The 13,481-nt window shown below is 41.4% G+C and overlaps 1 protein-coding gene across 4 annotated transcripts in view; it reads right to left on the bottom strand.

The window, feature by feature from the left end:
• Nucleotides 1-13,481, bottom strand: part of myo3b (myosin IIIB) — a 67,263-nt gene that overhangs the window by 9,898 nt on the left and 43,884 nt on the right. For 2 of the 4 annotated variants that reach the window (XM_046054387.1, XM_046054388.1), the window contains 4 exons: nucleotides 13,337-13,417; nucleotides 11,840-11,936; nucleotides 10,406-10,460; nucleotides 9,384-9,507 (listed from right to left, as the gene is read on the bottom strand). In XM_046054387.1, coding sequence (XP_045910343.1) covers nucleotides 9,384-9,507; nucleotides 10,406-10,460; nucleotides 11,840-11,936; nucleotides 13,337-13,417 — 357 coding nt within the window. Of the gene's footprint in view, nucleotides 1-591; nucleotides 939-9,383; nucleotides 9,508-10,405; nucleotides 10,461-11,561; nucleotides 11,740-11,839; nucleotides 11,937-13,336; nucleotides 13,418-13,481 lie in introns of those variants that run through there. The other 2 variants (XM_046054389.1, XM_046054390.1) reach the window with 2 other exon arrangements.

The raw sequence follows: 13,481 nt of genomic DNA, 5'->3' as shown, positions 1-13,481 counted from the left end.
ACATATATACATATATATATATACACATATACATATATATACACATATATATATACACATATATATATATATATATATATACACATATACATATATATATATACACATATACATATATATACACATATATATATATATATATATATATATATATATACATATACATATATATATATATATATATATATACATATATCTTATTTAACTTCTGTAAAACCACAACTTGTTTTTTAACCTTACATTTTTTATGCGTTAAAATAAAGCTTTAGAGGAGATAGTATATAGATTTTGTTGTCTTTGGACAGAAGCAGTACTCGTGCTAAGCTAAGCTAACTGTCAGTATTTAGAGCTTAAGAGTTATTTTTGGAAAAAAAGATCATTACACTTCAACAAAAATAACATGAATAACAATTTATTGAAAAAAAGCAAATATGAGTAGGATTAAATAAAAATGAACTGAACTCACCCTGCCTATATTTTGGACAGGCCTTTAATAATTTTATCTAGCTGGTAAATCTGTATGAATAATACTGCTCATTGTCTCTGTAAAATGAGCTAAAGTGATGAATTGTGGAGAATCTAACCGACAAAAATTTAAACATTAATATAATCCAAGGAAGGTTAAAATCAAGGCCAACTAGACTTGGTTGAGCCTGCCAGAACTGAAGAAGTATCTTGGATGAGGGACGAAAGGTCTTCGAGTATCTTCAGCAAAGTCCAGTTGCCCTTGATGAACTGACCCTTTAATGTGACGTGACAACTGTTAGCTGGCCTATAAAAAGTACATTTCCACCATCCACACTTGGTCAAGGAACTGGTGAAAATCTGACACTGACTCAGCAGATCTACAGGACTCCAGACTTAGACGTTCACCCTCCTACTTGCTCCTCCACCGAAACGTCATTTGTGCAATGACACAAATGTGAGCCGTGGCTAATCTGTTAAACAGAGGAAGAAGTCATTTTACACATTCAGATTCCAGCCCATTAAATGACTACTTCTCTACTCTCTGCCGCTGCTGCTTCACTTCCAGCAGATGACCAAATCTTCGTTTTCTCTGATTGTTCAAAACAATGTGATGACAAATGAATAATTCATTGCACCACAGAAAGTGAAATGTTATTGACTAAAGATGACGAGCTATGTGATTATTCAAACATAAGACAATCATTAAGTCTTCTACAATAGCACACTCAGGGCTCTAAAATTGATAGGTTACAAAAGTGTGTTTTAAAGCCGGGACACCTTTACAAGTAAGCATCTATATTTAATGTCAGATAACGTTTCATCTTCTTTGCCTATGTTTCGGGTGAGACAGGACATTTCTCTTCATCATCTCTTGCTACCTCGGCTTCTCTACCTTGACTAAAGCTGCATTTGCTTTTTCCATCTTAACACTACTTTGTACTCACTTTGAACAGACCTCATCACATCTCAATCCTATACATCAAAGAGCAACCCCCCACCCCCCATCTTTCCTCGGCTTTCTTGATGTTATTCAAACCAGCACAGGTTTACTAAAGTCACACTTTGTAAATGCCCAGAAAGTTCCTGTCAGTTCTGAGGTATTAGCTAACTTTACCGTGAATCTTATCTGTCCGTGCCTCAGAGGTACTAACCATCCACTGTGTGAATCCTTGTCAACCCTGAGTAGTTGTGGATTTTTGAATGGATGTCATGTACTGAGGAAAATAGCTGTGAAAAAAAACTGCTGTGTGTATGTCTTCTAAACAAGTAGTTTGGTTTGGCTGCATCAAAAGCTCTTAGGTTTAAATATTACATTGAGATAAATTGCACAACATTGCTGCATAGCTTTGTGAAACCTGAAAGTGCTGCTGGATCTAGATACACGACATGCTGAAAAGAAAATAAACCAGCACAAAGTGAAATGTTTGCACCTTAAATTTTAGTTAAACAATGTTTGTATGTAGGACATTGTTCTGCTAATGATGCAGAAATGGATGTGATAGGCAAATGTTTTATTCCCCTGAAATTGCAGCGAAGCACTCAATCACAAACAATGAATCCTAATGTCCTTGAACAAAGTTTCAAATTTGAATCATTTTGTAAAATAGACTGCATAGTATGTCTGTTTTCAACAACTATATTTGTTGTTTTTTTAAATGTAAAAAAGTTAAGCACTAACGCTTAACTGCATTCATTGCAGGCATGACAGTATCTGAGTTTTTGCTTCAGACCTTGCACTGTAGCTAAAACACAAGCGCTGTTCAGCAATTCAGTTTTAATATTGAAACTGTGTTATTTTCAAATCACAAGTGCCGCAATTTTAATCCTAGCTAACTTCCCAACTGTGTCTTAAAAACTATAGCAAGTGAAAGTTAAACCTGTCGACTGTAGATTTCACCAGCTATAATGAGCTACTTCACATTGAGTCTGTGGCCAAACAGCAAAAACGAAGTATTTGCCAGATAGGTATACAGGTATACAGGTACACACTCTGCACGTTGGTGTTTGTACACTAAAAATGGTTTTGTGGATAAAGAAATGCTAGCAGCATCACTGTAGGGATAGTTAATTGATTCATTTATACTGTACCAGATCATAGCTTCAAGCTAATTCGCATCTTCAGCCCCTAGGCAGGTCAGAGTTAAAAACAACACAATAATCAATCAGCTTGATTGAAATGCCACCAATGCCACCATGGCCAAATAAGCATCCATATCATAAGGAGGCTGCCAAAGTGGCTTCATCCACCAATGCAACTGCAACATGACTTTGAGCCACATTGCTCAGTCCCAGCACAGAGTTAATACACAGAGTTAAACAAAAAAAGGACACACAAGACATTGATAAGAACTATTAACAATGGCACATCGCAGAAGTTTGCTAGTCAACTAAAGGCAGGTCATAAAACCACATAGATAAAATATCTGAGTCAGTGTTTACAGAGCTGAGCAGCTTTTAACCACCGTTTCAACTTTCCTTTGAACATACTGATGGAGTTGCAGAATCTCCCATCGTCAGGCAGGGTGTTCCACTGGTTTGTGGCTTTTACAGAAAAAGCAGACGGCCCAAATGCAGTACGATGGAGTATGGCATAATCTCGAATAGAGGAGATTCCGGAGACCTAATTGAATTTACTGAGTGAGTAAACACAAAATCACAGAATGGAGGAAGAGCAAAGCCATTTAAAGTTTACTAATAAAGTCAGAAAGTACACCCACCACTTTGGTCCAGACTGAAATATCTTAACAACTATCGCATGGATCATGAAATTTGCCTTAGCAATTTATGGTCCCTGGAAGATGAAACCTATGACTTTAGTGATTGCCTGACTTTTCCTCTAGCGTCATCATAAGGCTGACATATGTGATTTTGAGTCTGTCTGATGGATTCAAATGATATTTGGTACAGACATTCATGTTCCCTCAGAATGAATTGTAATAACTTTGGTGATGCTTTTAATTAATTTAAATTTGTTCAGTTTTATGACCAAATACTTGCAAAACTAATAACATTCACATTAGCTGTGTAATTAGCAAATATTAGCATACTAACATGCTAATCTAAGATGATAAACATAATACCTACTAAACATCAGCATGTTAGCATTGTCATCATGAGCACGTTAGCTTGCTGTCGTTAGCCTTTACACAAGTACAGCGTCACAGAGCCGCTAGAATGACTGTAGACTCTTAATCTCGTTTTTATGGAAAGTTGGGCAAGTTTAGAAATTGACTTTTCTCTGACTGAAGGGTGACAAAAGAAATGAACAACAACCCTGGAGGTCCTCAACACCATTTAGCTGTATCTACCTAATGTTTACGCAGGATCAGCTTGTGATTGTGTCTGGTCAAATCATATTTTATTCAATACTATGTAGGCCACAAATACAAGCCTGTGGTTAAGTTTATAGAAAATAATTGCATTTTAAATCACAATTGTATTATTGGTTGAGAAAATCTCAATTACATGTTTTCCTAAAATCGCTCAGCTGCTGGATCTGGCGCTGCATATCTGGAGCTAAAAACATGACACATGAGGGTTTAGCATCCCCATTTATCCATCCTGACCTGCAGCGATTAGAGCATGTAGCAGATCAGAGGATGGGTCAGGCCTCCCATCTCTGTGCCTCTGTTTGGGAAATCACTGCCATTTGATCCAGGCCAGCCCCAGAGGAATGCTGCTCCTGCAGATATATTACAGGCAAGGAGGCTGCCAAAGTGGCTTCAGGCATGGGAGTGCAGCTTGGACATGGGCAGGCAGAGCTGGGAAGGGGTCAGAGGCAGTGGCTCACACCGGGGGTTTGCTAAATGATCGTGGGTAATGTCTGCTGTTTGGGGTGGGGAGTAATAATGGTCGACTGGGAATACAGAGGCAGTGCGGTTCATAAAATATTGATTTCTCTGTATCAAAAGAAAGCCAAGCAGAGTTTGCTCTTCTGGCTGAGAGACTTACATATTGTACATGTTTGCTTCTTGAGATAAAAAGGGCTGGAATTCTTTTTGAGATAGGTATTTCTTTCATTTTCAAAGAGCAGCAGATGACTCGTATTACATCTCTAAATACCACTTTGAAATCCCCTGAAAATCAGAATGCTTCTCAGAAACAACATAAAAGAGCTGCTAAAAGGGATTTTTAGTGGAATAAATTAGAGATGTATCGATTTACTCCCCAAATCACGTGCTGTAATCACCTGACTTTTCCCAGACCACAAAGAACCACTTGGGCTTTGTTTATTCAGATGGAGGGAGCAGAGGCACCAAAAGGCATGGATTATAAGGAAAAATCATCAGCAGGGGCCTTTGATGTCTAAATGAGGCATGTGCAACCCAGACCCCTCTCTTTACCTCACAAACGCCTCTTGTCACACACGCGCGCACACACACACGGGTACATAAACCCAGACACATGCATACAAACTTGTGCGCGCGCACACACACACACACACACACACACACACGTGTGCACACTTAACACAGATATTATTCCTCAGTTGCAAACAAAGATTCCAAACACATATCTGAAGGTGGAGAGAATTTCCAGAACTTTTCAGGGCTCCTGAGATTTATTACAACTCTCTCTCTCATCATTTTGGACATCATACTAAAATAGCAACTCATGTGCTTTAAATTATAAAACAAACTGGTCAGGTCCTGCCGATAATGCCTGAAAAAGAGTGGTTCCTGCATCTGTTTTCACTAATGCAAGCAGAGGATGTTGTTACTTGCAACCAATTTTTCACACTGAAATCAATCATTTCCCCGGACAGCAGAACTTGGAACTTTGACTCCTAAAGATATGTTTGCGTAGAGGAAAGATTTCTTGAACTTTGTAGAAGTCAATCATTTTTCAGCAACATAATACATGTAATGTATAACTACGACCTAGCAGGATGAGTAAAAAGTGAGGAGGAAGGGGGAGCGAGGAGGGAGACATGGATGACAAGGAACCCAGGCCAAAAATAGATTAAATATGCAAATGAATGGCATTAAGCTTTTTCTCTTCTGATCGGCAGGGTGCAGAGTCATTTTATTAGATAAAATATGGTTGATTAAACTATATAAAGCTGTAATTTGTCAACAACAATAACTAATTTAATAAGGTTTTGTGTTTGGAAAAACTTAACTGGTTAAACTACATCAAATGAGGCAATCCACATGTGTGAAATTACAGAGAACTTGGAGTATCATTTTCCACCTTGATTTTATGTCTGAGGAGATTATTCTGTTGAAATTGTGATGATGAGTAGTTTGGAAGTACATCCTGTTAACTACTCCCACTGACATTAAGAGGATTACGTAGGTAGCGTCAGACAGAGGCAACTCCTTCCGTTAAGTTGAGTCTTTCCTATCCCTTCCAAATCTCTGCTGCCGCTATGTCGAGCCTGTAATTTGCCTAAAACTGAAGGCATCCGGTTGAGTCGCTGCGATATGTGGAGACAGACAGATCAATCAAAAGGCTAAGAGACAGCGAGAGGGTGGGAGCGTATTTGTCTAGAGAACATGGAGAGGGTGGATCATTTGTCTGGCAGATGCATGTTGATATGGTGATGCTGCTTGCTGCTTTGAAGGTGGTGTTGGTGGTGGGTTGTGGAGCAGCACCTGGTGGCTGCAAACCTTGTGGGAGGACATGTGGGAAGACGTTTAAGAGCTGAGGGAGGGAGCGAGAAGAGAGGAAAGTGAGATGTACTGGTGAGTGTGGGTTTGACCTCAGTGTGGGTAAAACAGTGTTTACATTTCCAAAGAGGTCTCCCAGCTGGAGCTATAAAGCGTACACAGAGCTCGGGGCGACAAACAAAATCAATTCTTATTGACTATACAGTGTTATGCATAGAGGGCACATAACTATGACTGATAAGTCATCATGAACTTCAGCTATTCTTTGCACCGTATTCATTTTTCTCTTTTCTCATCCCTTCAAACGACCAGGTTAACTATCTTCCAAGGCAGAGGTAATTGGTCTCTGTGTTGTGGCTCCACTTTATCACTGTCTCTCTCTTGACATGTATGTTTACCACAACTATAATCTTCAAAAAGCCTGTTAACATAAGTAGCTCAGCTTTCATAAACCATAAAGTCAGCTCTGACTGATCCTCAGCACCATCCTGTTTACCACGCTGAGGAGCATAAGCAGCACTCTGATCATATCTGCTGCTTGCTAGCAAAAGGCTTTCTTTCTGCACACGCCTCTGTGACTCATTTCCAAACATGTTGTATTAATATTCAGGCTCGGGAGACAGGTGACGAGAGGTGCCAGCGTCTTGAGTGTGCAGCTTACACGACTACACTGTGTATGTGTAACTTTTTCACTGACACAACAGGGGATATCAAAGGTTGGTGCTACAGACATCTGAGAGCGCCTGGAGTACAAAGTGCTTTAATGCTCTCTTCCCCCATAAAATGCAACACTGCGGATATTTGACTAAAGAGTGAGAGTAGTTGCCTAGCGTGGTGTCAGATATACAGTGAAACAGACATCTCTCCAAATCATTTCACTCCCTGGTCGGTTTTGTTTCAGACATGAAAGAAAAAACGGGGCTGAGCTGGTCACTTGCAACACTAAGCTTTGTTAAATCACTTAGAAAAGACCCAACGTCCGTCAAACGCATTGAGAGGTTCCAGGTCATGCCCTGGTGTTTTGGCATTAATGGGAGCAGAGTGTAGAGTGTGTGCTAGTGTCTGGAGGGGTGGGGTAATTGAATTTCCATGGCAAATTTTCTGTTTTTCTCCACCGGTGTCCTGAAACACTCCAGTTCGAGCTCCAGCCCGAGAGAGACGGTGCGTTCACCAGAGGCGACAGCAGGATGAGACACAGGAAGGAGCCTGGTCTCCAAACATCTGGCAGGGCAAGGCTTCCATGACTCGCTCAACCTCGGGATAAAAAAAAAAGGCCCTCAGATCTGCAGGGATCAAAGTGTGCCCTGGGTGCCTGAACCACTGTGGCCTCCCTCAACATATTCAAATGAGGTTTCCTGAAAGAAGTCGGAGCCACAAGCTTGGAACAGAAATGAGGAAGGGGAAGGGGTGCAATGAAGAATACCTGAAGATGTGTGTGTTCTCCACATAAAACAAGTAAAGCGTTAGTAAAGCCCATGGTGGAAGAGGAAGAGATATTTTTTTTGTTAGGACATTTAGATATCACTGAACTGTGCCCAGGTGGGGCAGTGGTTAGAACTGTCGCCTCACAGCAAGAAGGTTGTGGGTTCAAACCCCGGTTGCACCGGCCTTTCTGTGTGGAGTTTGCATGTTGTCCGCGTGGGTTCTCCGGCTTCCTCCCACCCTCCAAAGACATGCAAGCTAGGTTAAATGGTGTGAGTGTGAGTGGTTGTCTGTCTATGTGTGGCCCTGCGATGGACTGGCGACCTGTCTTACGGCAATAAAAGATGCCATTGAGATTAACTAGAGAAGTTTTAGGTTGCACTGGGTCAGGGGCCCCCAAGATAAATGATCACTGCATCATTGGTTTATGTTCTTAAAACAAGTTTGCACTGAGAATATTTCTACTTTCCTCTAATGTAAAGTGTTCTCTAAAATTAAGTTAAATTTTACTTCATTCTAGAGAAACCTGCTTTCGTTTTTTTTGTTTCAAGACACAAACACTATTTTCTTAAAAATTCCTGTAAAGATAAGTTCACTTGGGAATCTCTTTAATTCTAGACAGACATTACTAAGAGATTTTTACTAGCTGTGATCAAAAGGATACAAAAACACATCTCAATGCCTCTAAACTCAATGTCATTTCCACTCTGAGGACATATCCCATACAGAGGGGTCCACAAGTAGACATCTCTTCATCTTAAGGGGTCACAAGTCAAAAAGGTTGGGCGTAAGGTGAGACAGGATAAAGGATAGTGCTATGTTATGTACGTTATGTTACACAGCAATGAAATAATTTAAATACTGTATATTTCAAATCATTCTAAGATCATACAAAATAATTAAATCAAACACCCTATGTCCCCATCTTATGTAGCTGGGTGGCAAACTGCAAAGAAATAACAAAATCAAGGAAGCAATTCAGCTGTTTTTCAAAACTCTTAAAAATAATTGGAAATACCAGGTCAAAATATCCTTCTGAGCAAAATACCCTCATACTGGCATTCACTGCAACGTATTCCTCCATAATCACTATGACATTATAAATTCATCAAACACTGCCTCCCTTCAGCAGCAGTGATGCCTGGGAGCGGGGGTCACCTGTATGCAGCATTACCGAATTAGCCGCTATCTAACCCAGACCTGCTGTGGCGTGCTGACACTAATCCCGGGCCTGTTGGAGAGCCCTGTCTGTGTTACATTATCATGTCTAATCCCCGTAATCTCTCAGCCGCGCCGCTAAACGCTATTTCACCTCCGTCTCTTACCTCAGACCCCTCTAATAACATTAATGAAGGGCCGGGCCCCCATTACCCAGGTTACCCCAGTTGTGGGCTGGGTGACGGCCGTAATCGGAGGCCCCCTGCACAGCCACCCACTCAGCCTTCCAGGCAGCAGGAATTAATGTAATTCATCGCCTGGGGCAAAAAGCAAACTAAACATATGTTCAACAAATCAGGGTTTGTGTATTTTCTTGTCACCGTTACTGTGCAGGTCTATTAGAGCCATTGATGAGATCCTTAGTGAAGGGCTCGCCGTGCGGGAGAATGAAAGCTTTGAAGTGCTCATGCCACTTTGAAAGCCCCCCCACTTGCCATGAGACATTTACGATGAGCTGACCTGGGTTATTAAAATACCGCAGAAATGATCACCCATAATGCTTCTCTCTTTTTGCTGTCAACAAAGAATGGCAGCAGAGGATTGGCTGGGATGAAAGGTTGAAAGGGGCCCTGTATTAAAAATGGCACTTTATCCATTAAAGCGGGATTTCTGCTGTCTCTTTGTGTAATTACCTGCACCCGCCAGCTCTATGCTCTGGCTTACCTTGTTTACACTGCATGTCTCGCAGTCTAGCTGTCTCCCTGCAAGGCTTCGTTACACTGTCTTCTGCTCTTCCTTTGTCTCTCTTGATGTCTTTCACTTGTCTGTCGAGGCTGTCGAGGCCAACCTTGAAAGAGGAGGCGTAAACACACCCAGAAGAGCAATGTCAATGAACACATCGGATAAATAGACACAAGTTAAAGCAAGCCCCGCAATGTGTTTTTTTTCTCCAATTTAGTCATGTAGACGCTGTATTCATTTATTTACAATTTACAATTTGGCACTCATATAACTCAAACCCATTAATGTGCTTTGCAATGTTAATCAAATGCTAATGCAATTGCATATCCCCCTTTACTAGCCCTACCTCCTAGCAAACAGCACCACACTGACTTAATTGTGAGGGTAAAAAACAGCTCATACAGACATCCTCTCATATTTAATTTTATCTTTGAATAAAAGAGCTATAGGAAAGTATTAATCTGCTTAACATTTCTAAGTACATCCTCCAAAGGATTTTGCTTTTTTAATCTTACATATGCTCAGCAGAGTTACTGGCAAAAACTGTACATTTTCCTCATTTCATCCTTTCAACATCAAATGGTGAGCAGCAAAAATTGGATCAGACTTCAAAGACTGTGATGTGCTCCAAGTCACGGAGTGGCTCTTCTATTTCACATATTGAATCCGAGCAGGATATCAAAGTGCTACCAAAGAACCTCAGGTCTTTACTAAAAAAGGGGTCTAACATCTGTAGAAAGAGGAGCGCAAAGACAAATCACCTCAGGGAAGAGCGAGCATTTATTCTCAGCCGTGAATTTCCAGCCTTTTGATTCTCTCGTTCCCGTACCACCCTGTCTTCTCCGCTGAGAAGGAGGTTGGAGCAAGAGAACTCTTTTGTCTCAAGGACTCAAAAAATTCCCAAAGACTAATCTGGGTTAAAGCTGCTTTGTAGAGGAGCAGCATTATACATACACGGCTACAGTCAGGCATAAGAAAATGCTCATTGATATTCTGTTACTTACGTTTCCTCTATGTATGTGATCTGTATGTGCCTCTTTGCTCTTTGGGCTGTTCGACCTGTGAAAGTAAGAAGCATTTCTAGCTGAAATTAACATAAACTGTACAACAAAGAACACAATATGTTGTAGGTATCTGGTCGGACATAGTAATGCAGAGCTGAGGATAATTTGTATTTGTCTCCTTGTTTAATGGTTAAAACAGCTGTGGTTTATGATTATGCAATTTGCAGAGAGCGAGACAGAGATATGTTTCTGTGTGTGATCACTCGCTGTTGCATTATTTAAAAAAAAACACAAACACCAAAAGAGACAACATCTGCAAACACAATGCTGCATGCCAATTGCAGTCATGCTTTGAGTCTAGAAAAACAAAATCTCATCCAGTTTGGACTTGGTGATGCAACTGGAGGCTCTGCTGTTTGGACACAAACACAGAATTCAAGCGTGGCAGAGAGGAGGGATATCAAAAGGGAAAAGAACAGCATGTAGGTGAGAACATAGATCTTACAGGAGGAAAATGGGCCAGATCATGTCAAAATAAATCTATATGGAGAGATTCCAACACTGATTAAACAGAATTGTTAAGTGGAGGTTTGAAGTTTTTCTCACCAAGGAATATGATTGTAAACACGGAGAGAAAAATCCCAGATGAGGCGCCGCTCAGTTCGAGTATACAACAAGCATAACATTTTCAGATGTGTAAATCTAGAGTTTGAGTCTGGAGAGAGATGCACAGCATTGACCAAAAGTCACCCAAGATTTGAATGAGATTTTTTGTGTGGACTGGTGCACTGATAGGTAATACACATATTTGTCATAATTGTAATTTTCTAGCGTTCCTTTTTAGAGGTACTGTCCACTAGGCTACAAATCATTCAGGAACACTTTTCCTCTCAGACACTTTCTTAGTTTATAGTCTCAAACCTAACCTTCTGCAGAGAGAAACTAAACACGGAGCTAAAAGCCACCATCGACACCACGTGTGTTGCTGTTCAGTCGGTGGCTGCTCTCCTGCTTAGCACATACTTTCTTAATGACTGGCCTGCCCATATGCTGAATAAATATAAAGTCTTCAGCTTGTACATCTGGAGACCAGTGCAGCGCCCAGCCCCATTTGTGGTCAGACAAGTGTGCTATCTTGGTGGAAAGATATTTATTACGTTTATAAAATGAAAGAGGTGGTGCTTAGGGAGGAGCTTTCTCTCCTGCTTGAAGCAGTACATTACAGGGCAAGAGGAGCCTGTCCACCAGGGCTTAAAATGAGTGACAGGTATGTGAGATCTCTTGCTCAACAAGCCATCTCTAATGGTGGTCTCATTTCAGCCCTATTGTCTGCGCTGTAAGAAGAAACAACAGAGAAATAACAAAAATCAAACCACGGGAAAATATTCTTTCAATGAGGAAGGACCCTGAAGGGCAAGAGATGTCAAGGCTCACCCCATATGCTCCTCCTTGGTGGTCCTGTCTCCAGCCTCAGGGTGACATCTGTGCCTTGGGGGTCCTTGGTCCTGACGTACCCGATGACCCCTGTAAACTGCACAGGATATGAATGTCAGACTTGCTCTCACACTGTCATCCATCTCAACAGCATACATCCACTAAAGCAATTAACAAATCCAATTGTTGCAATTAACACAGTTACAACGAATTTATCAAAGCACTAAAGTGGCCCTGTAGAAAAGCACTGCATTTGTTTGGAAGAAGCGAAATGCATTATATAAAGAGTGTAGTGTAGTGGTGCGAAAAGATTGTGTGATTATTGAAACATACTGGGCTCAGAAGGACGGTAAACAGAGCCTGCTGACTAAGTGCGTTGACGGGCTTTGTGTTTTTCTTGTAAAATTATATGCGCAGGAAAAGAAAGCTCAAGTACATTGTTGAGCCATGGTTCTACTTTGCATGGTCTAATCTGATCGATGGTGAGCATGTCCCTCAGGCCCCGCTGAGATCTGAGAAGCCACCAGGCTCATACATTTGAAAGGCATCTGTTTATTTTCAGAATGCAAATGCGGCCCACCTCAAAGGCTATAAGCTGCGGAGAACACACAATGTGAATGTGCTGGAGTGCTCCGCCGGGGGGCTGAGGCCCCACTTATGTCAGGTTCAGGTCTGCCCCCCAACCCCCCAACCCCAGGGGCCACACACAAACACATTTTATTTAAAGAGAAAGACAGTGGCGACAAAGAGGCTTTCCTCACACCAAAACCATGTTTACCCATTCTGCAGCGTTATTTACAAGGGTTTTAATGGAGGACATTTACACAAGGTGTGCAGGCGACGGAGATGCTCCATGTGCCAGATGAGGGCAGCCCTTAGGAGAGCTAGCGGAAACAATGCCAAATCTCCTCCCCTTGCCCTCCTCCCTCCTGCCCCTTTTGGCACCCTCCCTTGTCCTCCAGTGAGAGGCTCCAAGGCGGGGGGGGGGGCCCGGGAAGGTTAATGTGCCCACTTTGATCTTCGTCAAGGCACACTGAGTAAGAATTAATTTACATTTCAGATGAAAAGGTTGACAGTATAAAAAGGCATCTTGTTTCTGGTATGTGAGAGCTTTGTAATAGGCCAGGAATTTGAGAGAGGAAGTCGTGAGGAAACAGAAGGGATAAGCCCCTCTCTTGCCTTTACTGGGAAAGAGATGAAAGGAAAAAAGGATCTCAGTATGCACTGTTCTTCTGAAACATGGGGACCAAATGCTGCCCAAACTTTCAAAAGCTTTTCTTTATGCATTATTAATTAATTATTACTGTTTCGTAGGCCACTCATTGAGATCAAAAAGGTGTTTCACAAAGATGTAAGGTTTCCAGGCCTTTATCCTTTTTTCCTTTTGAAATCGTATGAAAAAGTGTCATGTAGTTGCACCGGACAGGGGGCGACATGAGAAATTCCAGAGGGCTGTACTTGAATATGTGAAGAAGAAAAACGTAAAAATGTCTTCACCTGACTGAATGCGAACCGCAGCCTCTTCCCGCTCCTTTTTTATTTGCTTGAGGTTCTGCCGAGCAACGTGGCCCCTCCAGGCTAGAGAAAGAGAACGAGACAGTGTGTGTGTGTGTGCAAGAGATTGCTGACCTGCCTCTGTGAA

The sequence above is a fragment of the Micropterus dolomieu genome, linkage group LG07 (genome assembly GCF_021292245.1).
Source record: "Micropterus dolomieu isolate WLL.071019.BEF.003 ecotype Adirondacks linkage group LG07, ASM2129224v1, whole genome shotgun sequence".
NCBI lineage: Eukaryota > Metazoa > Chordata > Actinopteri > Centrarchiformes > Centrarchidae > Micropterus > Micropterus dolomieu.
The sequence above is the reverse complement of the archived record's forward strand: the minus strand, read 5'-3'. Positions and strand labels throughout refer to the sequence as shown.